General features: G+C 30.7%; 2 protein-coding genes across 2 annotated transcripts in view; both read left to right on the top strand.

The window, feature by feature from the left end:
• Positions 1-2,717: 2,717 nt before the first annotated feature.
• LOC101726472 (vesicle-associated membrane protein 4) lies at positions 2,718-5,317 on the top strand. Its single transcript, XM_087207459.1, has 3 exons — positions 2,718-2,727; positions 4,619-4,719; positions 4,834-5,317. The coding sequence occupies exons 1-3, from the start codon at positions 2,718-2,720 to the stop codon at positions 5,278-5,280; spliced, it is 558 nt and encodes a 185-aa protein (XP_087063585.1). The 3' UTR covers positions 5,281-5,317.
• Positions 5,318-14,768: 9,451 nt separating this feature from the next.
• The window catches only part of LOC101696336 (ADP-ribosylation factor-like protein 5A), a 64,396-nt gene continuing 51,338 nt past the window's right edge, over positions 14,769-27,826 (top strand). Inside the window, exon 1 of the mRNA XM_004842568.1 lies at positions 14,769-14,837. Within this exon, the coding sequence (XP_004842625.1) occupies positions 14,769-14,837 (69 nt within the window). The remainder of the gene's footprint in view (positions 14,838-27,826) is intronic.

The raw sequence follows: 27,826 nt of genomic DNA, 5'->3' as shown, positions 1-27,826 counted from the left end.
TTGATTTCAAAAGGTTTAATTTTACTTATGAGAAAAATAATCAAATACATTACTTGAAAATATTTAAATTAAAATTATTTTTAAATATCAGGGGATATATAGAGAAAAAGTTGTAATAAAAAGATGTCAGTAGCCGTCTAAAATAATTATTACACCATTTTTCTCATGTTAAAGTTTTATATTTGAAATTCAAAGTGAAAAGATAAACAGAATGTCTAAATCTATGAACTATTCACAAAGATCAGGAAAATATGTAATTGTATAGTGTATATAACATATTATAAATTCCATGAAAAAAATAATCTCTCTCAAATAAATTAATCAGGTACTCTTTATGTTTGTACATTTATTTAAAGAGTGGAAATTTTTAAGAAATTATACATAAAAGACAATAAAAACTACAATAAATGTTTATGTGTTGTAGTCCACAAATACAATTAAAGAATAACTAACATAAAATATTGATTCTTAAATATTGATTTAAGATTTTTCAAAATATGTCCATGATATTTCTAAATTATTTTTTCACAGTAGATATATAGAAATTTTAACTATGAAATATATAATTCTTATAAGTTATGACAAATATATGATTAATTAAAATATCCACTAATATTAGTCAATTTCATAAAATTTTTTGAAAACTATATTTTTGGTATGTTGATATAAAAATAATTTATCTTTCTATTAGGATAATAACATATTCAATCAAAATTGCAAATCTTGCACTGTAACTTTCATCCACATTTCTTCCATATTCTCCTTACCTCAATACATTTTTCTTATTATTGGCTTAGCTTCCCATTCTATCCTTCATATTACGCTGCAGATTTGTCATTATCTAGTATTTTCAAGTCTCCATGCTGTTGTTTTCTCAACATATCCTGTGAACTTTATAACACATCAGGTTAAGAAATGTGCTGTTCCAGTGAAACATCAAGATCTTGCCAATATTCCTTAATTTAGTAGATTTCTATCATTTCTTGATTTTCAAGTTATCCTTTTATAAATCTTTAATGATCTTCTCAGTGTTGATCTGTACCCAGAATATTAATGTTCCCAGGACTATCACAGAACTGTTGGATGTTAGCTTAGTTATTGAGGTGTGTTTCTTAAAGCATTAATGATACATTTTTTGTTTGCACCAAGTATGACTGATAGTTTTCAGGAATTAGATTTACAATGTAATTCTTCTTTTTCAAAATATACTTTAAAAATGCCAAGGCATGCTTCAGTATTATAGATGGAATTCAAAGCTTTGGATAACTAAGGCTCCACATATTAACTTTTAGACAACTTTGACTGGCATTCATTAAATTTCAATAGAGTCTTGAGACTTTATTTACAATGCATTATGTCTAAAAGTTTATGCCAACACTTCTCAGTACGATAAACTTCAAAATTGTGTGTAAATTCTTGTTGTTTCCTGAGTGTGTTGCTCTTTCAACCTCTTAATCTACTTGTTACCATGGAGATTCTCCCTATCTAATAATACTCTTCATCTCTAATCTTTCTGAATGCTGTACATATTAGAAATACATATGGCCTTATCCCAAGTGAAGTAGTCTCTCTGAAGTAATTGAAATAGTGGTGACCATTTTTTATCACAGTGCTAGACATTAAAAACTATTTCTCTTACTATTCATTCATCTATCAAGGGTTTGATATATATTATACATAAATATAAACATGTATGTTTACATTGTAGTGCCATGCCATTCCATCAATGAAAAATATAAACTACTTAATTATCTTTCTTTCTTAAGAGTAAGTACTGTCTTTCTTGCTAGCCAGGGTGTATTTCTTCGCACTATTTACCTACATCTCCAATACATCCAAAGTCTGTCCTACAAATGCACATTCTCATTTATTTTTTAAATCTCAACACAAAATATGTGGATTGATTCATAGATTATAATTCATAGATTATAATGTAGTCTAACTCTTTTTAATATCAATTTTTATTAATAGATTGTATTTAACTTCTAGCTCTGTTCTTCACTCCCCTCTAAATCTTGTCTCATTCTTCTGAATATAAACTTTGTGTCATTAATTTACAGATTTTTCAACTCTGAATTATTTGACTTTTCAGTAGATTTTAACCCTTGTTAAATACTCCACACTTTCCTAATACTTTCTCCTTTGTGTCCATGGCTCAGGTATCTCTTTGTTTTCCTATTCAGAGTTTTGCAAGCTGATGCTCTACTATCTGGATATTAACTGAAAACCCTCAAGATTTATTCCAAATTATCTACAATAATAAAACTATTTTTCCTTTGGATAGTTATACACGCATGCACACACACAAACACACATGGCTACACTTCAAACCTCTGAAAGTGATTCACAATATATCTCACAATACTTTTATTTCCTTGCTCATGTCATATTCTAGGAGATACATGTCCTCAATATACAGAGGTAAAGAGAATCTGGTGAATGCAATGGAAATTTGCTATTAGATGTATGAGTCAAGTACATTGAGTTTTTACATCTATTCCTTTATATCCAAGCATTAGAGCCCTTAAAATTTATTTGAAACATCCTATAGTCATATTTATTTTATTTTAAATCATATATAAAAATATATCCCTCATATTATTTATTCAACACTTAGTGTTGTTACATATTTGTAGCTAAGGAAATATAAAAATAAAACAAGAGCAGTAATTTCATGGAGGCACCATTTTAACTAGAAAGGAAGAAAATTACCAAGGATGAAAAGTGGTAAAATGATATCAAAAATAAAGTAGAATGCAGTGTAAAACAAATGAGTTATGAATTGGAAAGGATGTAGTACTAAGGATTATCCAGAAAGTCCTTTTATAATTCTAAAACATTAAAGCAGAGTGCAAAATGAAAAGATTAACCATGTAGATAATTAGGAATTTCTATGGAAAATTGGTAATGGGGCTCAGGTAGTGTGAATAAAAACAAGGAAAAAATAAAAGATTAAAGTGTACCTTAACAAAATTATTCATAAATGTTTAAGTAATGAGAACTATCATTTTTCTGAATAAGACAAAATGTCACTTATGAAAAATCAAATATATATGGCACATTTTGAAAGGATAATCCTGTCTCTGGTATTGATTGTAATTAGAGTTTAAGTGAGGAATTGGTCAAATTGCTTTTATGGACATTTTTATGAAAGGTAAAAAGAAGCCAGTGGCTTGGCATAGAATTATAGTTATATATTAATAAGTATGGATTGAGTTGTCTTTCCTGTATATAATATTTCTTTCTAATTTTATTGTATTTATTTCTTTCTCAAAATGATCAAATATAGATTTAATGTTAGCATCTATTGACTTAATTACTTTTCTAATTTTTGAATGTATCTCATATGTTTGTCTTTTTCTAATGTATTATTTTGATGCAATATATTTTCCAAAGTTTTATTTTAAGTAAAGTAGTGTATGTATTTTAAGTGTATGTCAATGTATTGATAAGTTATAAAAAGATTAATTTTAGTACAGTATCATTAAGCATAGTCTACATTAAAAAACATTTGCTAGTTTCAAAATTCTAAGTTGAAAGCAATCCTGGTTAATCAAACTGGAAGCCAGCTTTCTGCCAATGGTTTAAAAATTAGAGAGGAAATAATACTCAGTTCTTTGATTTATTACATTTGAGCACAACTAAATCTCACTTTGAAAGTCATGATGATACTATATATGTAGTCCAGGTATTGATTCAATGCAAAAGTGTTCTATGCCACTGCAAGTAAAAGTTCTGGATTGGAGTAGTATGTGTAGAAAATTAAATATAATTCTACTTCTGACTCAGAATACTTCGTGTAGCAAAGTTATGAGAAAGATAATATGGAAAAGTTGAACCAAAACACATTAAATATGATCATAAAAAGATACAGTTTATTATGGCTTTCCAAAAGCCACTGTAAAGCTGAAAAGATTGTTGGTATAAAAAGCTAATTTGCTTCTGTTACTGACTAAGTTGTATGATAATTATATTTATGTTATCAATGGTGAGTAGGCAATGGATATAAAAGAGATAAGAACAGATGGACCAATCTCAGTGTTATCTAATATATATCTGCCTTCAACTGAAAGGCATTAAGAGAAAGAGCAATGTTGTTATTCTACTGTGAAAAGGAAATTATGAAATTTTAAAGTTGTGCCAATAGAAGCAAAGAGAAGTGGAAAGATGAGTCAAATTGATCACTCTAAGCAGCTGGATTGAGTAATTTGGTCTGCTTAAAATAAATGCTTGTGATAGGAAGTCATCAGCACATGTAAATTGCTAACTTAGAAATGTGAGAATTAACTCCTCTCAAAATACTTGAACAAAATAAAGTGTTTTGGAACCGAAATAAGGTGGTAGAAATACCTTCACTTTCTAGATAAATGTTTGCTAACAAGAGGACAGATATAGTTAACTCTACTTTCAAGCGTTAATATTTACATCAGGCTGTATAGACATAAAATATAGTGAGAATAACATATTTTAATGAGACTAGGCATTATGGGCAGCACAATCTGAGAATAATAATTTTAGTCCTACATTAGACATGCAAAATTTATTAGTTACATTTTACATTTACACAAAGTTTAACACTTAATGATACGTGTTTAATAACCACTGATTTTACTTTTAGAGGGTTTATTTAAAATTCATACTTGTGGAGCGGGGGCGCAGCTCCTGCGCAGCGGCCATAGCCAGGTGCGCGCCCGCTATGCCCCTCCTGTCCGCTCTCCGGTCTTCCGCTGCTCCCCGCTCCTTTCCCTGGCTGCCTGTCCGCCTCAGGCTGCCTGAGAGAGCTGCCTGGAGCTCCCAGAAGCCTCAGGTGGTGAATGCTTTAGTGGGAACTAGAGAAGTACTGCAGGAGTAAAAAGTATTCCTCCCAAATTCAAGCGCCACCTAAATGATGATGACGTCACTGGTTCTGTGGGATGTGAAAGGAGAAGTCTTTTGGAAGATGATTCAGATGAAGAAGACTTTTTTCTAAGGAGACCATCTGGACCAAGATTTGGACCTAGAAATGATAAAATTAACCATGTTCAGAATCAGGTGGATGAAGTTATTGATGTCATGAAAGAAAATATTACAAAGGTAATTGAAAGAGGGGAGAGACTAGATGAATTACAGGACAAATCAGAAAGCTTATCGGATAATGCAACTGCTTTTAGCAACAGATTCAAACAGCTTCGAAGGCAAATGTGGTGGTGCGGATGCAAAATAAAAGCCATCATGGCTTTGGTTGCTGTTTTCCTTTTGCTAGTGATCATAATTCTTATAGTTGTGAAATATCATACTTGATCTGATGACAGAGCTCCTCATTAAACAAGTTCTGGGAAAATAATAATAAAAGGTTGCTGTGTAATTTAAATGAAACCCATGTATATAACTTTCAAAACTTCTTTCTCAAGAAACTAAGAAGCAAGTATCACTTCAAATTGGAGCATTGAGAATGTCCAATTATCTTCTTCCCTTCCAACAAAATGTACTTATTGTATAAAGCAAAGATAGCTATTTTGCTGTATTCCAAGGATCTAATTTGAAACTAGATGCTTGTCAGTTCATTATTTGTGTATATAGTCAAACACTGAATGACAGTATTTCATACTAATATTTTAGTGGCATAACTTCTTGCATCATTGCATCAAGATGAGGGTCAGGCTCGGTGTCCGAAAGCCTATGTGGAGAACCAAATCATTCATATGTTAAAGGAGATCCATAACCATTTCACAAGTGTTTACAAGGATGTCATTCTTTTCATAATACATTTGCTCTGTAAGCAGTTTCCACATGTTTATGGGTGTAACAAAAACTAAATGTTTTTGCCTTTGATTATAACTAAAAACATTCCAATAAACATATTTTTGACTGTAAAAAATAAATAAAATTCATGCTTGTATTTCTGTTTTTCTCAGTGAACAAACATCATGCCTGAGTATATTCATAAGGACAGAGAATCCAATAACCAGCCCTACAACTGGGAAGGTTTACATATGTACTTCTTACTTCAAAACTTAAAGAGTTGCACGATAGTGCAGTAAAAATATAGCATCATAGTATCAACATATCAAAATCTTGAGTATCTTTGCAAATATTATGCATAATTTTCTTAACAATTTAAGCAATATACTATACAATGGAATTTTGTGTTTTAGTATTATAATGTCGGAGTTAGCTGTGAATAGTAGTAGCCCTAGACTTGTATTGGTTACCACACAACACAGCACAAACAGACTATTTTGATTATTGGAAAATTTTGTAGGAGAATGCTGTTTTAGGAAATATTAAATGTAGAAAAACAACTTTATGACTTAATATTTTGCTTCCATTTGTTCTTTATTAAATATATGTTACAGTAGAAATTTAAAATTAACTCATAATAGGTTTTGAAAACATAAAATCCATAACTCTTAGAATGCAACCTTGCACAGAAATGCAATTTCTTTTTTTAACTGCTTTTCTGTCAGTTAAAAAAAAGTAAAATTAAATCACTATTGATTAAACATCCAGCAATGAGACTCAGTTCAACTTGTTTCTTAGAAACATTAAAACTCAGACCAACAAAGAGACTGTAAAGTAAGATGACAAAAGTGGAAAACTTTGACATTCTAAGGTGTAATATTGAGTTATTTATATATAAAATACATTTTCTCATATAGTTTTGTAGAACTCTGAAATTATTTTGCAACACAAAATTTTATTAAGTGAAGAGCTCCAGCACTGATATGAATATATACACAGACTTGATTTTCAAACTTCTTCTAATGCCAAAATCAATGCAATATTAGATATTTACCATTGTTACAATATTTAATTATTTCACATCAAATACTATTTCTTAAATTAAGAAATGAGAGAACCTTCATGCATACAGATTTGCCAAGCATAGTTAAAAGGAAAGCTTTAGACAAACGAAATTTAGCAGAGTTCATTTATCCGAGCAAAGAATGATTTATGAATTAGGTAGCACTCAGAATAGAGGCAGTACGGACAGCTCCATCCAGTAGGGTAAGCAGTGAGACAATAAAGAAGTCATCTGATTGGCAAAATCTTGGCATTTGCTTTGTTTTGGTATAGTCTGGTTAATTCATTTCTATGATTGACTGAAGTTCACCTGTGATTGCTTAAACCTTGCTTGGTTGCTACACCATCATATTTCTAAATTAGGATTCTGTTTCTTAGCAAATTGTAGTTTCCTGCATACAAACACAAAATACAGAATCTCAGACTAATGTCCTCTTTTTTAAAGTTTTGATTTTTTATTAGTACATGTTTGCAGTACATAATGATTAGACTCCTTGTGGGGAGTTGGTACATGAGGCAAGGAGATAACAAGAAACTTGGAGAGAATGAACCATAGACCTCCATGCTTGGGCTTAGGTCTGGTTTTCTAAGGCTTGGGTGTTATTTTCCAAACCTAACAAGAGGCTTCCCAACAGTAATGTAAACAGTCAGTGTCTGTAGCCCAGAATGTTGAGGAGAAGCAGGGCCCTGTGGGAGGGTGAGAAGATTTCTCAGTGACACTGGCCCATCAGGGGTCTGGAGTGTAGGAAGTGTCTGGCAAAGGTTGTACCACAGTGGGACAGGCAGCCAGGGAAGGGCCAAGCCAAAGAGGGAGTTGGATTGTTCAGGGAATGATAACAGCAAGGCTGGGGCACCAAAGCCCCAACAAACAGGCCTCACTGGTGAAGAATGAGAAACTAGAGACATTTATAGCTAAATGGATGCACATTGAGGGCATACTTTTAAGTGAAATAAATAGGACACATGTGTAAACACCAAATATTTTCTCTGGTATGAGAAACTGAAAGAGTAAAGGGAAGAAAAAAAAAAAATGGAATGCAAGATTTTCTTATCCAGCAACATGATAACCACACCCATCTAAAGACCTGCTTTATAACCCAAATTCCTACAGGGCCAATTTTAAGTCAAACTTTCCTGCTTCTAACCTCATAGATTAATCTCAACTTGGCTGGAATGTAGTCATTTTTGTGTATAAAAATCCTGGACTGTAGAGTCTTTTAGCAACCTTTTTTAAGGCCCCCTCACAAGTTTATTTGTCTAGGGCTGTTTGCCTTTGCTTAACAATAAATGCTGCTTTCTGCTTTTGGTCTATAGACCAAATAATAAATACTTTTGCTCAGTCCTCTTTTTACTGTCTACGTTGTAATTCTTTCTGGGCTGAGAGAAGAACCCACCAGCCTGACATTAACAGTACGTATACACAATGTATTTCAATTTCAATTCTTTTTTTCTCCCCTTTCCCTCCTGGACACCCCTCCCTCTACCATTTAATCCCCTTCCCATGTGAGAAAGATCTACTGCCCTATTTTTATTGTCTATCCTTTATTTTGCTCCTTAACTTTATCTTACTTACTTATTTCACACTCCTTTTATCAATCACTGTTTTAACATAAAAACAATATGCCTGAACCACATGCAACAATTGTCCTTTACTCCAAAATAAATTATCAAAGTACTAAATTATTCTCTGGAACTATTTCTTAAACTTTTACTGTATTTTCTTTTTGCCTTTGAATAGATTGCATTAAACCCTCTACCAGTGGTTCAGAAACTATAACTTTATTTTAAACTCCTTCAGTTTCAGATTCTTGTTTATTCACTTAATAAATACATGTTTTATATCTGTCAAGACACTAGTGTATAGAAATGAACAATTTTCATGTGGTAAACTAAATTAATAGTGTCCTAAATTAGTCACAAGGCTACTCAATAGTGGTTGGTCAATAAATATTTGTTGGTCAATTCAAATTTTCTTAACAAGGCTAGACATGGTGGTATACTCTTGTAACCCCAGCTCTATAGGAGACTGAGGCAGGAGAATTATAAGACTGAACCTAGAGTGAGCAACTTAGCAATTTAGGGACAAGGTGTAGTTCAGTGTGAAGGGCCTAGGATAAATATCCCATATTGAAAATATAAATCCTAAGAATCTTACAAGAATGGTAAAATCACCTCTGGTTATTCATTAGTGTTACATGAGAATTTCTTTCAGTTCCGTCTATTTCTGGTAATCAAAATTGCAAATTCTTCCAGAACTCTATTTTTTGTACTACAAGTATAAGTATCTTCATGTAAAAAAAAAATTATGTCTTCAAAAAACTACCTTTGAAGTCTTTCTGTTTCTGCTTTATATACTAAATGGTAGCCTGGAATATAGAAAAGGTTATGAGAGCATCAAACAGCCTTGTTGAAAGAAAATTGGATTAGTTAGATCTAGATTTCACATTTTAATTTGTATTTTTATATAAACTTCAAAGATGGCATAATATATATTTACTAATTTGTAAGCTTACAATAAAAATCACTTAAACCTTCTAGACATCAGTTCACACAGCTGAAAATCATGGAGAATACTGTTTTCAACAGACAACCATTTATGTATTAACTTCAGGAACATTCTTTGAAAATAAGAATTAATATTTAAAGAAAAGTATCACACTTAAAAGATTTTTAAAAATTATTTCAAATACTCAAGAATATTTCATCATTGGTAAGAATTCCATTTAGAAATTTTAAGAAAAGATGACAGGGTTGTATATGTAGCTCAGTAGAAAGTCCATGTTTAGCGTGTGTGAGGCTGTGGTTTTGATTCTTAACAATACCAAAAAAAAGTTAAAAACCAAATTTTACTATATATTTATCGTCTCTTGATGCTTTTACAATTACAGATACATTATCAAGCAAGTGTAACTGAAAATATTATACATAGCTGAATGGACATAGTCTTTTCAGTAGGCATAATATTTTAAGAAATTACTGGTAATTGACTGATTTGTATGTATGACTTGGGACCAAAGAATATGGGCTCTCAGCATATATTTTAGGAAGTCTAACTTAATGTTTACATTCTTTTGGAAAAGCTAAACTGTAATTTCATATTAATGTGACTTTCAAAATTTTATCAGTCTGTAATTTTCTGATTTAGATTGATAAATATCCTCACTTGACTTTATTAATCTATCAAAAACTTCACAACCAATTACAGATTGATTCACTGAATGACATATGTCTTATAAGTATGGGAAATTGAAATTTTAATACAAAAATAATGTTTGCTAAAATCTGAGGTATGTATTTTGCAATTTATAATGATTTTAAAATTGAAATTGAAGTTGAAAACATCAGAAAAATGCACAAAATTACTGTTGTGTAGTCTTAATTATATGAAGAGAAAAACATACAAACAGCCCCTATTGGTCTGAAATAGTTACCTAAATTTAGGAAACTAAGATAGAATAAAAACCATGATTTTTATTGGTAAAGTGGAAATTTCAGTGTCTTATATTTTCTAATTGTTGAGTTACAAGATATTTGATTGTTCTTCTTCCATTTGATCTCATAGAGTAGACACATATTTTAAAATCCATTGCCCTAACTATATTCAACCACCAAAGTAATATTTAATCAGTTTTCCTTGGGACATAGATTTATGTCTTGATTCTGTGAAAGCTAGCATAACACTCAGCAAAAATTATACCTTATAAACTATAAATAGAGTATCATAAATATTAGAAGTACTTGGAAATTATTTAAAACTTGTTATGTTTTCAGTATTCATCGAGTGATGATTGATAAGGTAATATTTTCAATGTGTAATAAGTTTCAAGAGTGAAAGCCACTGAATAAATAATGGAATACAATCTATTCTTTTTCACCAATAATTAATTTGAGATTTCTACCATTGTTTTTTCTTCCTAAGAAACTGGGAAAATCACATAATAAAAAATGCATGACATTTAAGAGAGCAAATTAAGAATTCTTTCCTTGTTTCATCACAGAATACTTGATGAAATCTTAATGCCTGGGTGAGATATTTCTTCCCTAGCATGTATTTTTTTACTAACAATAGTAACAAAAACATAAATATTAATAACATCAAGAGTTAAATCAAAATTATTTCAAACATGTTTTCTTTTGCCTCATTTCTTTAAAAAATAATAACTTAGGGTCGAGAATTTAGCTCAGTTGTTCTGTCACCTGCCTCACAAGCGCAAGTTTCCAAGCTCGATCCCCAGTACCAAAAAAAAAAACCAAACCAAGAGTAACTTAGAATTGCTTTTGGTATTCTAGGTCTCTTCTTGTTCCACTAGTTTCTCTGGTATGAGAAACTGAAAGCTTAGATAAGAATCAAAATGTATAATATATAATATGAAATAGGAAGATAAGGCCCAAAGGGGAAGGGGAAATGGAAGAGGTAGGGGAAGGGAAAGGAATAAATATGAAAAAAGGAAAAAAAGATACAAAGTCTTTGTAAATGTGGAGGAAGGGAGGGATATAAAGGAGTGCAAGGCAATGAAGAAAAAATAAGAACCAAGATATATCATCTAAAGGTATAAATTGTCAATGATGAATGTCATATTGTATACCTGAAATGTACTGATAAACTTAATGAATTAAAAAAATATTAACTTAGTAATTCTGTTGGTTCACATAACCTCACAATGTTAAACTGTTTTTTGTTTCAGTGAAATGAAATTCTTAGTGGAATTTACAGTTTAAAAATATTTATTCTATTTATTGTTAATTATTATTTAACTTCACTGAGTATTAACTATGTAAGACCAGATTGCAAGGATTTAGTTAAGTCAGCTTCTGTTCTAACAAATAGAATGACTCTATTGTTTTTAAAGAAATGTTAGAATTTTGACATATTGTCAAATCACTTTTAGCTATTTCTAAAGAATATATGAGTGAATTTTAAATTTAATTAAACTGAAATATCAGACCAGTACTAGTAAAAACAAATACTATATAATATAATCTAAACTGTTAGGCAGTTTATTTTTATAGTCAATATCAAGTCCAACCAATGTTCTCATTACCATCACTGTATTTAGTGTAATATATGATTATCTTTTTACTGTGAAATTATTAGTAATTTTGAACAATTTTCAAAAACTGTTCTCTCATAATTAAAATAGATTTATCAATAGAATTTGTAAATTAAAACCATTTTAGTTCGTTTATCTGAAAGTTTGAAATCAAAGACAAATAATTATACAAATAATAATTTAATTTTAACTAAAACCAAATTTAATTTTGATAATTTCCAACATATTTTCATGTAATGTCTAAACAATTAAAAATAGTTCACAAAATTCTTATGTATATATTAAACATTAAATTGATTTAAAATTATCAGCATATTAGCAAACCTAGATTTATCTAGTAATTGTCTAAATATAAGTAGTAATTTTATTATATCCAGGGATATTTTAAATGCTGCTTTAAAGATAACAATCAACAACATGTAGACTTCTTAAATGAGAGAATTTGTTTTACTCTGCAGATAGATAACTGAAGAACCATTAATCTGATTCTAAGACTAGAAGTAAAGTGGAATTTGAAGTAGCTTAGAAAATATGTTAATCATCAATCCTACAAAACTAAAAATCAGCAAAGAAGCTTTATTGAAACTAAGATATTTGTTTAAAATTAATAGAGAATTATAAGCTCTTAAAAGTCAATAACAAAAGAGAAAAAAAATTTAAATGCTTGTACAGTAAAACCTTGACTTGAGTGAATAATTCTTTCCAGTCATAATTCAAAGCACTTGTATATCAAAGCACGGGGGGGCGGGGGGGTGGAGACCAGTTGTGATCCTGTGATGTTCATCACCTACTCATTGTATTGTAAGATATTGCTGGTTTATCAAGTTAAAATTTATTAGAAATGTTTGCTTGTTTGCCAAACACTTGCAGAATAAGTTATTTGTAATCCAAAGTTTGATTATGTTTCTTTTTTTAATTTAAAATGAATTTTAAAACTGTGTAACAGTACTTTCTGAACGACTAAGCCATTTTCTTAAAACATAATTCTGTCAGAATTTACAGTGATAATTTCAAATACTCAGTGTTGTTCTTACTATGGTTATTTGAAAAACTGACTCAGTTAAAAATCATTCTGAAACTAATCCCAGTTATTTTATTGATGTTTGTATTTGAGTGCTATTTTCTTCCTATTTTTTTTTTCACTTTGCAATATGGGGAATTTAAGCAATATATTTTGTTGATTAATTATTTTCTTTAACGATGTGTAAATTTTTTAGCTAATGCTTCTCCTTGAGGTAGTACTACCTACCATTGAAAATGGTAAAGATAGTAGCAATAAATTCATAAAATGGTGGGCTTAATCATATTTTATTTTAATGTACTTATTTTGTGTTAAATATTAATTCAACAAACTTTAGCTAAGCTATTTTTCTTCTACAGTAATACTCTTTAGTTCAAACACTCCTCATTCAAAATAATTTTGTGATTTCTTTGTTTTATATTTGTTAGTTTATTTTACTTTATAATTTTCTTTTGTGTTCTGATGGGTATAATTCAAAATATATGGATTTCAATTTCTGTCAATCACTTTAGGTGTAGGCATACAAGTTACAATAGACTTAGATAAACAGTGTCTAGAAGACATTTTGGTTGATGTAACTTTCAAAAGTCATATTGAAAATTACCATTCTCAGCAAGGTAAATGATAAAGGCACTTTATGGTGTTAATGATTAAAGAAATACTGTTTAATGAGAGAAAGAAAGTGAAATAAACTACTCTGGTACAGAAAACATTGGATATTATAGAATATCCCCCTTTAAAATCTACAATTATTTTGTTTCACAGAATTGCACATCATATCTCATGCAGCCTATACTTCCAAAGCCTTCAAATCAATTTTCAGAAAATTTTGTTAATGTAAATTAATTTGGGAAAATAAAGAATATGGGAAATAAAGAATACTCATTTATCTATTAAGGAATCATAGAATTTATATTAATCAATTCAGACCCATATGTATTTTATATGAAATTTTCTTGTGGCTGAGAATTTATTTTTCCTGCCTACTCTTATGAATGATGATGATCATGATTGCAATAATCATTGTATCTGAAAATATTCATAAAATTATTAAGTATTATTTATTTGACAATACACACCCTTCAAGAAAAAAAGAAGCAAATGTTGATATCACTTTCTCAATATCGTTATTTTAAACTCAAAATTTCTAGTATGTAATTCAGTACATGAATTAAGTTTTGAGAAAATGCAAGATTATTTACAAATACTATCAGAACATACATGTGTATGTGTCCTTCTGAATTCTGATCCACAACAGAGATTACTCCGCAAGCATATAGAGTAAGTCAGAAACTAGGTAAGAATATTGTAAATAGGGTAAACAGACATAGAAAAATATGAAAAGTTGAAGGATATACTCAGCTTTGTCAAAAAAGGAATTAAATCAGTGTCCATAAAATTTAAAAATGGCATATGTAAAGATGGAAATGTTATCTATAGGCAACAAACACGATGTATTATCATAAAATAATTAACTGTGAAAATGAAAATTATGTAGTTCGTGTTCTCTCAATATACACAAGTTATCAATATTAAAGGTTAGAACTTCTCATGATATTATTTAATTTTGTTCACACATTTTTGACATATTAAAAATTCAAGTTTGAGAACTCCAGAGTGGTCCTAAAAATTACATATAATTTTAATGAAATGACATGAAGTGCTAAGTGAGTGGTATATCAGTCAGCACTTATTAGAGAAAGAGATTTGATGCAAGATATACAAATATATAATTTACAAGATTGGCTTACAATGTCTGCAGACGAAATAACATGTGGGAGAATGCAAAAAGGCTCTCTGTGCACTAGAGATCCAAAGGATCTAGTCAAAGGTTGGGAGATCACTGTAGTGTCCCATGTGAGCTTGAGGGTCTGCAATGGAAAGCTGAAGGGTCTGTGCTGGAGCTGAAGAGAATGCGCTGGAAGGCAGAAAATGATGTCCAAGATGAAGGTGAATATTGGAGCTCCTTCAAAGAAGTAAAAGTGAGCCTTCCTTCTTCATTTCCCTTTCATACCATTTAGGCTGCCAGCTCATTGGTTGCTGTCACTCACACCCAGTAAATCCTAGCAAATCTTCAGTAAGTGTTACACACTCAAAACTATGATGATCCAATTTAGTTGGGCATTTCTTACTCAAATTGATGCAGTTAGCTATTAAAAGTAGTAAACGATTGAATATCCTATATCAAAATAATAATGTTAATAATATTAATAATGATTAATAATATTAATATATCAAGTGCTTAAAATATCTACAAGTATTTAAAGTAAGAAGTCTATCAAATATCTTGAATTAAAGTAGATGAACTCAAGATGAGTTAAAAACTAATTCAACATTTAAATAATTTTGTATATATTAAAATAGTTTAAAGCTCATAAATTAAATTGATATATGGTGCAGAGATCTCACTGTAATACATAATACTTGTAATAGATAACAGGAAACTGTATCTGATATTTGACAACCTTACTTTTAAGGAAAGGCAACTTTATGAATAATAAAATAATTTCTTGAGTTTGGCATGAGCAAAGAATTAGATTTATGGATTTCAAATACAAATAATATACTGAATCATTTGGAGTATGGGAAGATTAATAACACAAAGATCCACAAAGTTTATACAGGAAGCTTCAAATACTGTGGTTGATTGCTTGGGTCTGTGTTAGAAAACTGTAAAAATACTTTCAGAATATTGTGGAATACTCAGAGCTCCTATTCCTATGTTGATTATGCAATATTGTTCTTCAAGCAAGCAAACATAATTAATTAGACTACTATTCAAAAGTATTTTACCTAAATTTCCTGTGGGTACAGAATAGATTTTTGGAGGCACTCAAATGCATTAAATAAAATCTAAAATATTTTCTTGGTGAATTGGCATATTCATTTATTAAAGGGTATTTTAGCACTTTAAGAGGATCCACTTCAAAACTACTTAAAATGTGAACATATTTGTTTTATATACAATATGACAAGAGAATTTGTATTTTATCAACCCATATTGTACATAGCAATTTTTATTTGTGGATGCTCTTTACTAAATCTGTTATTTGACATTTAGTCACAAAATTTGTTAATTTATTCAATTAAAAATGGAAAATTTTTGTGAGAATATGTTTTTCACATGGGAAAAAAACAAAATGGACAGAACAATCACTTGAATCACAAAACAATAAGTATAAAGAGATATTTTAAAAGGAAACTGAAAATGTTGAAAGAGTATTACACAATTATGTACAGACTACGTGTTTTAGATTAATTTATTCAATCTTTCAAAATATCACCAAGAAGAAATCTGTAGGCATAGCTATGGAAATTAAACAGAATTCCTGACTTCATATTATTAGAGACACAATATGTTCCTAAGTGAAATGACATATTTTTATGGTATATTTTTTTAAAAATCTGATTGTATCAACATTAAAAGGAAGAGATTCTAGAATAAAAGAGACAGTTTGATGGAAAAGAAAGAAATTGAAAGAAAAGAAATCACCTGAGAAAGTATTACTGAGTTAAACAAAATTTGAAAAGATGGCAGTAATGTACAAGATAAAAATGCCAAAAAATGAACCATTTAAGTCAGAGAGACTAGTATGTGCAAAGATCCCACAAGGACAAAATGGTTGGCACATCTGAAATCTTGATATTGGCACATGTAAGCCTCACATGTTCTTTTCAATATGCACAAATAAGCAGATTGGAGACAGAATGCTCAATAATATACACAATAATATGGTATATGTCTCACTGAAGAGCTATAAAAATAAAATATCAAATAATCTTGACCAAAGTGTGGAAATGGTCATGGTTGTCAATGAATATTTGTTGAATAATGAATTTAAAATCTTAACACTATTTCATATCATTGAAGTTTACTTTATCAAAGACATATTGAATTACAAATTACTCTGCATTGCTATTTATGAAACCCCAGATGGAAGAACTGGCACTGCAAAGTCAGATGGAAGATTTTGCAGATAAATAATCATAGCTCATATTTTTAAACTATATTCAAACAGACACTAGAAAAATTGTGAATATTAATGTTTTCCAAAATGCTCACTGTGAGTCAGAGTGCATGAAAAGGATGTATTGAAGTAAACACAATTTTCTGCTTCAACATTCTAAATTAATTTTTAAAAGAAAATGCACATATATTTTATCTATTAAAAATTCAAAATAATAATATAATCACATTTTCTTTTTATTATGATGGTAGTTGAGATACTGATGTTGTGCTAGTTTGATTCTGTAAAGTGACAGAACTTGTAAGAATCAGATAGAAACTCAACCAACTTTACCAGCTATCAAGGTTTTCACTTTGGAAATTGGGATGCTCAAAGTCTGGTCCCTTAACTAGGAAAATCAACGTTATCTGGATATTGTTAGCAATGTAAACTCTTAGATAATTAACTTAGGGTTCAAATATGAGAACTAAGGAGTAAAATGGAATGTCAATGTTGTTTTAATCTGCATTTCTCTGGTGGTCAGATATGCTGAGCATTTTTTCATGTATTCACTGGCCATGTGTACTTCCACTGACAAAGGTCTGATTATCTCATTTACCCATTTTTTTGACTGGGTCTTTTGTTGTCAAGTTATTACTAAATTCTAGGTATTAATCTTCTGTCAGAGAAGTAGCTGATAAAAGTTTCCCTCTTCTCTAGGTTATCTTTTCACTCTATTGTTTCCCTTGCTGTCCAGAAACTTTTTAATTCAATATAATACTATTGTTGAATTTTGATACAAATTTTTGAATAATTGGAGTTATTTTTAGAAAATTGTTTCCTGTGCCTACTCAAGAGTTTTATTTTTATCTATTTCATCTTCCAGAGATTAAGTACTTGGCTATTTTAATATCTATATATTTTATTTCTTTTGATTTTATTTTGGTGCAGGATGATTTATATGGGTCCAGACAAAGAATGGGTAGTATAAAAGAAAAAAATAGAAATGAAAACAAATGCTAATGAGGCTGCTGGAAATAAAGGCACTCTTCTACATTATTGGTGGGAATATAAACTGGTAAAATCAACTTGGAAATTAGCTGAGAGAATCCTCAAAAATCTAAAATTATGGGGCTGAGATGTAGCTCAGTGGTGCCACGCCTGCCTGGAAAGTGCAAGTTATTAAGATCGATTCCTGGTACAAAAAAAAATAAAATAAAAACTACACATTTCATTCAAACCAACTATTACCCATCTTGGTATTTTCCCCAAAGTGTTAAAGACATCATACCACAGTGACGTGTTTATAGCAAGAAGACTAAAACTCATAATAGCTAAAACTTGTAAGTGGCCTAAATGGATGAATGCAGAAAATGTTGTATTTATAGATAGAAAGTACTAATCTGCCATAAAGAATGATACATTTGAGTCATTTATAGGAAAATAGGTTCACTTTGAGACCATAATGTTAAATGAAATAAATCAGACACATAAGCTTAAGCATCACATAATTTCTCTTATATGAAAAACCCAAAGTATAAATAAGTTAATAAAATTAAAAATAGACATAGGAATCAGGGAGATACAACTTTTACAAATGAGATATCAATCTAGAGACAGAGGGACAGGAGAGGAAGGAAAGGTGAAGGGGAAATATAAATAATTAGGATACGTTAAGTACATGTATCTACCCCTAAGAGTAACTCAAACATTATCTACTGAAAATGTACTAATAAAAATATTGAAAAGACATAAATTCCAGGACACCATTTCATACTCTTCGAATGACTTAAATTCATGCTGATGTTTTATAATTGTTGCTCTAAATCTTAGTATCTTTAAATCTAATATCGATTTAGTGATATTACCTATTTCATCATCATGATATAAGAATCTTATTACATGTTCCTGGCATATAAATGTACAGAGAGTATTAATGCTGATCAGTGACAATAAAGTACTATTAATGCAATCTTTATTTACCTAAAATGGATGGGTGAATGTCAGAGCCAAGGATCTCAAAATGTGAATCCCACAGCAGCAGCAATAACAGCATTTGAGAATTTGTTAGAAGCAAATTCTTGAAACTTACCCACCTGATACTGAATCAACAACTCTGGACAGATCTGAGTTTTACAAGCTCTCCAGGTGATAATGATGTATGCAAAATTTGAGAATCATAGATCAGTAAATGTTGATGTATCAATACTTTCAATCTGCATAAGAAAATATTTTACTTCAATCATTTATCCTCTACTTGAAATAGAATGATTATATCACTTGGAATTGATCCTCTTAACTTAATATAAAATATTTTCTGTATTCTGAAAATGGCTTATCTCCTAAATTCCTTTTGGGCCAGTGTGTATGAAAGGAGGTATTCAAATAATTAACCACAATGTTCTCCTCCAAAATTTTAAATAAATTTAAAATAGAAACTGGAATTTTATCTGGGCATGGTGGGACAATCCTGTAATCCTAGCACTTAGGAGGGTGAGATAGGAGGATCACTGTGAGTTTGAGGCCACCCTGAACTATAGATTAAAATCTAGTCTCAAAACTAAGTTAATAATTTAAAATGAAACTATAAGTCCTGGAATTTAGCTCAGTGGGGCTGCCACCTGCTTCACAAGTGCAAGGTCCTAAGTTTGAAAAATATATATATTTTATCTATAAATGATGTTAAATTATAGTAATCTATTCATTTCAGTATAGATTAATAATGAAAGGATGATAGGTAAAAATATATTAGAAAACAGTGAGGTTACATGGTTTGATATCTAAAATATTGCATAGTTTTTTATATGTGACCAAGGGATTACATGTTAAAAAATGTTATCACAGTATATCAAGGCGAGTAAAAACATCAAAAAATTCAGATTTAAAAAAAATTAAACTGAGCATTTATAAAATATGGCTTGTACTGAGTGAACAATTTCAATTTGAAAAATGTTTTAGGAAATATATATGTATTATATTTATGTAACAGTCTTGGGGCTATATCACTAGTAAGCAAGGTAATGTGGAGTTGAAGGATGTCTTAAGTAAAGAGTTGATTGAACCTTTCCACTTGGTAATCAGAAGAGGAACCCACGGGTGTGGGGCAAATCCCAAGTCACCAGTGGTTTCTCCACAGAGTGGATAGAAGCATGGCCACAACATCTAACATCCAAAAGCATTTTTATAAAAATAATTAAGGAAAAGAAAAAATAAATTGCTTACATGGAACCTACATCTGCTATGCAAAAAGGAGCAGATTAGTATAAAGAGGGGAAATTTTGGAGTGGGAAGACAGTTCACAGGGTAAGTATATTGGTTTCCCATTGGTTTAGATTAATGATCAGGAAAGTTCTCTTGTAAAAGTAGGCTTGATGAAGCCTGATGCTGGCCACATGGGGTTGAACATAAGGTTCCAAAATCCACTCAGGACCTCAGAATAATCTTTAGTAACTGGCCCTCCAGCTGGTATCCTATTAACACCACTTCTGCCCCTCTCTCCACCCATTATGATTAAATTTAAGACATTTTAAGATTTATATATCCAATATACCTTTTCAAAATAATTTGCATGTATATGAAGTAATATTATAGTGTCATACATAACATTTGCAGTTAGGGAATGAAGATAAACATTAAAATTTGGTTATTCTTTATTATAAATGTATACATGAAACAAAATCTAAGTAAATGAATTTCAAATTAATGGATATATATGAATTATCTTCATATTAAATTATTTTTGTTTAATCATGGAATAAATCAGGATGTTTTTATAAGGTGTGATGAGAAATGTGTTTAACTTATTCAAAGCATTGTAATCTTTTTGAAAAGATCTATCTAAAGCAAGTCATTAAGTAGACAATAAATTAGAAAATTACTATGGTAAAATTCACAGTATTTGTACTACAAGACTTTAAGTATTGAACACATCAAGTGATGTCATGTAAAGTAGAAGTTGTTAATGTTAAACTGTTTACCTAAGCAGTCTCAGTAATTTTATCTAGCTTGGAATGAGACTGACAGGGACTGCTTTTTGTTAAAAGACTGCCCAAAAGACCTTTGAATTCTCTCCTTAATTCTGAATAAGAAAAAAAGAAAGATGGATAGGCATGGTCAATTCTGATTCTCAAGGGGCCCACTTGACATTTTAGTGAAGAGAAATGGAACTTCTGATGACAATGTTTGGACAATAACTAACAAAATTAAGCTCGGTATTTTGAAAACTATCACAACACAACTATTAAGAGTTATAGGCATAAATCAAGAATAAAATTAGTAAAAAGATATTTAACAGATAGTGAAAAGTCAACAAATAAAATAGGAGCTTAGAGAGTAGGGTGCAGGATTAACCCCAAATTAGTTATATAATTATCAAAGCCTACATTTTAAATTTTGAATTTAATTAAATCTCAGGTAATAATGGTTAACTAAGAAACAGATTTCCAACTTATCAGCCATGTCAGACAAATTTAATTCTATTTTAGTAGCAGGTAAAAATCACAATAAGCTTGCTAACAATTAAGCAATTGGTTTTCCTAATGATGTTTTTTTCTTTCCTAAATTTATGAATAAAAATGAAGCATCTATGTCTACTTTTAAAAAAAGAGTCACTTATGTTTTAAGAAGTCACTCTTAAATTTATGTATGAAAATGAAGCATCTATGTCTGGTTAAAAACAGAGGATTCACTCATGTTCTATGTCTCATGCTCACTCTTGCTCTTTTCAGTGTGGGAGAATGACCCATTTCAGTGTGAACATTGATTAAGAATCCCAACAGACAGTAAAGTGTGCAACATTGGGAAACTATTTTTATTATTTTATGATAGCGCATAGCTAAATGAACTTGTCTGTGTTTTTGATAAACACTTCTAGGTGTGCGATGTGTATGCATCTATGTGTGGAGAAATGGACTTTTTGTTATTTATGTACAACACCTTTATCTTTTCACTTTTTAAAAACACAACAGCTTTTGTGAGCTGACAATGTTACTTGTTATTGAAATTCGAATGATTGGAAGTCAAGGACACTAATATGATAAAAATGGTGTCATTATCTTGATATACTTTATTTTATTAAAGAAAGAAATATACTTTATTTTATTAAAATCTGGAAATTTTTCAAATAATTTATATTTTAAATATTAATCATTGCATATAAAATCATGATTAATTAAATGATATTGATTTGCTTTTTAAAAGCAATAATCTCCAATATTTAAGTAGTTAAATCTAATTATATTTTTCTTTTTTTCTTTTTTTTTTTGTACTGGGGATCGAACTCGGGTCCCTGCACTTGCGAAGCAGGCAGCAGAAACACTGAGCTAAATCCCTGGCCCAATCTAATTATATTTTTAATACTAACCACAAATCATCAAAGGAAAAAGGCATGAGGCAATACTTTCTAATGTTTAAAAATTATTTGATATTTATTTATCACATGAAGTGCATTGGTTACTCTGTCAATTGTTTCAGAATGGATCTAGTATGCATTCATTTTTATAGCCTACAAATTACTGATTTTTAAAGTTTTTAGTTTATTAAAATTTATTTCCAGCTTCCTTGTAAATAATTGGTAGGCTGGGTGTTTCAAAGCATTATTTGACATCATATGGAAACAAATATTTCAAGACAATAAAAATACAGCACAAATTTAATTCTTTGCACCCAAAGGAAAACTAGTCATTACTTCATTTTATGGATTTGCTAGGGAGTAGGGTCCATGTGGCTGAAATAGTAACCGTAGTTTCTGTAGAGTGATGTAATACAAAGAAAGCCTACACATTCATTATCCTAGTTCAATAGCTATATGTAGAGAAACATAAATTTTTTGTAGGTCTCAATTTTTTAATAAAAGAAAGCTGCAGCTTATATGTGTGAAAAATATAGGCATTGCTGTGAATTACTTTTATTTAAGAGAGGTTAGTTTTCTAATATGACTAGAATTGTTGTAGTATCTATATTAAGAATTATAAATTTTTTATTTGGAATTATAAATAGAGATGGGAGAGGTGAGGATGGAAGCAAAGAAACAGAAAAGAAGATGGATAAATGAGAATGAAGTATAAAAAAAGCAGATTGAAAAAGAGAAGTTTTTGTACCTAGGAGAAAATAGATCATTTAAATAATATATATGTCAAAAGAATCAAAGGTTCAATTATTTCTTTGGAAAAATGTTAATTGCATAATTAAATATTCTAGATATGTCCGTTTCTATAGGTGAAACTATTTAAGCAAGTCAGACTTGAACATTGCCTAAATATGTATAGTTATTGTCTTAAGTATGAGTTTCACAAATAATTCCCATACATCTTTTATCCATATGTAAACTGCATCAGCAGTGGATATAACTTGCTCTGAACAGTGAAACATGAAAGTTCATACGGGCAAATGCTGGAACTCTAACATGATACAGGTACTATTAACAGACAGTAAGGGTTGTAAGACATAGAATTTAAACATATGTATATGATCAAGAGACTTTCCATATTAAAAAATTGGATTTGACTTTTAAATCAATGAGGACACACTAAAAGAGCTAATTAAATAGTCTTAAATTGATCAATTTTAATTTTTTTAAAGATTACTTTGGGCATAGCATGCAAAATGGGTTGGAGTTGGGTGGTTGGCAGGATTCTAAAGGGTTTCCACATCACTAGCCACTGTGAAACTGCTGAACACCATCCGTATAATCCTTTCTTCTTGATACAGGAAGGTTGTAGGTTATATGTAGATGTTCCTCCCAAAGCCTTGTTAGCTCACAAGTGAGGCTGTTGGGAGGTTATTGGATCATGGGGGGTGGGATACTCATTAGTGAATTAGTCCACTGATGAGTTTTTAGCTTAATGTGATGTTGGTTGGTGAAGGCTGGTCAAAGCAGGTGGGCCACAAACAGAATGGCCTACAAAGGTTTATCTCCCTTCCTCCTTCCTTGATCCCTCTCTGTGCTTCCTGCCTGCCATGCCATGAACTGTTTCTCCCCTGCCATTCCCCTCTTCCATGCCTCCCTGCCTTAAAGTGAAACCTCTACAAACTGTGAGTCAAAGTAAACTTTTCTTCTTTACAGTTAATGGGTGTCAGATATTGTGTCTAAGTGACAAGAAGGTGATTGAGATGCAGAAGAAACTGATTATTTAAAACCAATGGAGTATGGCAAATGTGAATTGTTTCTATACATGTATTTAGGAATCTTAGTAAATTTATTATGACTTAATAAAAATACAATATAGTTGTATACTGTGGGCTTGATTTTATCAGGTGGCGTTAAAAACATAGAGGTAAGGGCTTCTTTGAAGCAGAAAACCCCAAAGAGCAGAGTTATCATCTTGCTAACCTTGAAGAAGTAGGTGCATGTGGTCAGAAGGCTAATGAGAATATCAGAAAATGGGAAGAGAGTAAAGAACTCTGAATAGTCTGTAAGCTGAGCGTGACAGAGAGTGAGAAGCAACACATTGCTTGGACAACCACAAGGAAATTGAATTCTTCTAACAGCCCAGTGAGTTTGGAAGAGGTGCTTGCAGCCACAAAGACAAATGGAGCAAGCACAAATCTGACTGGGTCCATGAGAAACCTGAAAGCGGAGGGCCCAGTTCAGTCACAAAATGCTGCTGATATATAAAACAGAAAAAATCAAGGCATGTTGTCTTAAGTCTCTGTTTTGGTTTAGTTTCTAACATCAGAAGATCAATTATTTTTATATACTGTAATTAAAAGCCAAAAAAATAAGAAAAGACAAATTGACCTTAAATAATTTTAGATTTGAAAATTCTACACTTGATAGTAGTAAATTCTAGCAGTATTCTAATAAATACTCTAGAGAGGAGTACTATGTAGTTTTGTAATAATAACGAGTTCTCTATGGCTTAGACCTGAATCTTCAGAATATTTATGTCACAGGTTCTTTATTATTAAATATTTAACTTTTTGACTTTAGACTATTATGCTGGAAATCTGGAGTTATTCTTTGGCCTAAAGCTGGAGTGACTTTTATATCTATGAAAAATGATAGACATCTTTCTAGTCATCAAATAAAAATTTATGAACTAACCTTATTGAGTACAAATATTCCATGTACCTAGGTAGGTATGTGTTTTGATTTCTATCATGAAAGTGGAGTGAGTTGCTCTCTGTGCCTCCTGAGTTTTTGCCATCAGAATGATGACATACTTCACACATTTTTGAAGTATTAATAATGTCTTAAAACAATGCTTAGTATCAAATGCCAAATAATCTTATTTTCTTTCTTTATACTGATCCATTTCTCTATACTTATCCATTTCTAAATGGATAAGTAGGCTATGAAATTACACAATTAAAAGTTTGCTTCAAGTATATCAATTTTTGAAAGTTTTAGTAGAAATGACATTGGAATATAGTTAAAAAATAAATGTTACTGTAAACCCTATATTTATACAATTACATAACTGTATAGCTTATGTTAATTTGCTCAATTTCCTTGATATTTACTTTAGTTAATAGATGAAATAAATAAAAATATATAACCATAATACAAGGTAATTTCAGTCTAAACTCACTTTTAAAATGAGTTAATTGTATTTATCTATGTGGTGATTTCTAGGTGTAAGTAGTACAATTTTGCTAATAATATGTCATTAATATGCAATAATGTAAAACTTTATATATATATTGGTTATTATGAATAGCACTTTTCATCATTAATATTTTAGCTACTTTTCTCATATTTTCTTAATAGGTTCACTCATTCCCACTCCTTCCACAACAGAGGATTCTTGGAAAAGATACAAGTTATGTGACTTCAATGTGTAAATATATAATCATTTCCTACTCAATATGGGGAAAACCTGTGACTTCCTTCTAAGCAAAAGAATATAGCAAAGATGAAGGGATATTGCAGCTGTAATGAAGGTCCTAATCAGGTATTTTTAAGTTGATTCAAATAGATATTGGGCATATACCTCACCTTAACAAGTGACTCTTTGAAAAGTGAATTTAGGTTCTTTCTCTCTCCTCTGACATTATATATTTAAAACAACTACAATTCTATTATTATTGCCAACTTAAAGCAACAAGCTGTCATGAATCTATAGCTGCAAGAAAATAAAATCTCTAAACAGCCTGAGAAAATTTGGAATTTGATCCTTCCCTATTTAAATCTCCAAGTGAGAATTCAACTTAATTGACTTTGATTTTGCCCTGGTGAGACCTTGCAGAGAACCAAGACAAAGAGAGGTTAGACTTCTGATCTGTGCAAACCAAAATAATGGATGATGCATCAAGTCATTGAGTGTATTAGCATTCTCCAGTCAAACACAATCAATAGGGAACACATGCACATGTGCATGCACATGCACATACACAGTTTAACAAAGAAATTAACTTATGAGATTTTGGAGGCTGAGAAATTCAATTAACTGCCATCTGAACTCCTATTAAACATGTCACAAAATTTGTGGTAAATATTTCATCAGGAATGGAAAATTAATCCAACTACCAAATTCACATTTTCAGGGCTAACTTGTTTTTTGAACTCCTTACAATTATTTCCAATGAGTTATTGACATTGCTAACATGAATCTCAATGTCATTTAAAATATTCACAAACTAAGTCTGCCTGTTGTTTTCCTATGAATGTCTTCTTCTTTTAAAAATATGGAACCAAAAAGAAAGAAAGAAAGGAAGGAAGGAAGGGAGGGAGGGAGGGAGGGAGGGAGAAAGAAAGAAAGAAAGAAAGAAAGAAGGAAGGAAAGAAAGGAAGAAAAGAAAGAAAGGAAACCAGGGCCGGGGATTTAGCTCAGAGGTTCCACCACCTGCCTCGCAAACACAAGGTCCGAAGTTCGATACCCCCTGGTACCAAAAGAAAAAAGAAACCAATCATACAGTTGACAAATGAATCAATCAAACAGTCATATTCAATAGTAACAGTTTCAGGGCCGGGGATTTAGCTCAGTGGTTTTGTCGTCTGCCTCGGAAGCACAAGGATCCGAGTTCTATCCCCAGTACCAAAAAATAAAATAGTAACAGTTTCTAGAGTGATGCTAATTCAGAATATTAATTGACTATGTTCAAAAATCTGCAGTGGCTTTCCATTTCCTCAGAGTATAAATCTATTATTCCAAATGCTGTCATTTTAGATTCCTTTTGATTTTACTACTTTATCCAAGATGTTCTAGTTCCCTTGGTCCTTTTTTTATGTTAAATATACTAAAGGTATTCTTAGCTTATGACTTTTCCACTGCCTTAATATTTCTCTTGAATACTTATTCTTCCCTCAAGTCATTGCTCAAAAATCATCTTCCTAACAGGGCCAACTCTGATAATCTTCCTTGATACCAAACACTGTCTATTCTCAGTACTTGCAATTAACTTTCAGTCCTAACAATCCTAAATATTCTTACATTTTCTCTATATTTTTATAATAAAACTTCTATTATGATATGTAATTTTTGTGTTACTTTGTGGTTTATCTTCTCCTCCCTCAGAAAAGTATGGGGGATATGACTGGAAATTTTTGTTCTTTATTATTCAGCTTCCTGGAAAAGTGTCTAAAACATAGCAAAGCTCAAGAAATATTTCTTCAATACTATTTTGATAAATAACAAAATTACATAAAAACAAAAATAATTCATTAACCTTCAGGTTTTAATTAAGAACAAGAGAAAATGGATATTAAGTTTCATGTAATCATATCTATTTTCCAAGAACTCCAGAATTGTTCAGGAATTAAATTTCCAGGTACCTTGTGATATGGACCTATGATATGAGGTGAAAATGAACACAGATTGAACTCTATCATTCTTTCCGTCATATATACCCACACATATTCTGAAGGTAAAACTAGGTAAAACAAGCAACCATGTTCTCCTCAATATTAAAATCAAAACATTTATATAAGGAGAAACCATTCAGCCAAAGGAATAAATCTCATATCTGCTAATAGTTATAGTTTCCTACTAGTAGTTGAAAAGGCCAAGCATAATTAACCTCCATAGAAAATAATTACTTGACAATATTTTGCACTTCTATGAAGCTTATAGAGTTGGTTCATT

The sequence above is a fragment of the Heterocephalus glaber genome, unplaced genomic scaffold (genome assembly GCF_053883595.1).
Source record: "Heterocephalus glaber isolate CG9 unplaced genomic scaffold, H.glaber_assembly_v1.0 deba00000122, whole genome shotgun sequence".
NCBI classification, from domain to species: Eukaryota; Metazoa; Chordata; class Mammalia; order Rodentia; family Bathyergidae; genus Heterocephalus; species Heterocephalus glaber.
The sequence above is the reverse complement of the archived record's forward strand: the minus strand, read 5'-3'. Positions and strand labels throughout refer to the sequence as shown.

Bases quoted from the DNA above. Each gene is read 5' to 3' on its own strand.
- LOC101726472 (XM_087207459.1), top strand. The intron at 4,720-4,833 runs GTCTTCCGCTGC...AGTGGGAACTAG, and splicing joins CCCCTCCTGTCCGCTCTCCG to AGAAGTACTGCAGGAGTAAA.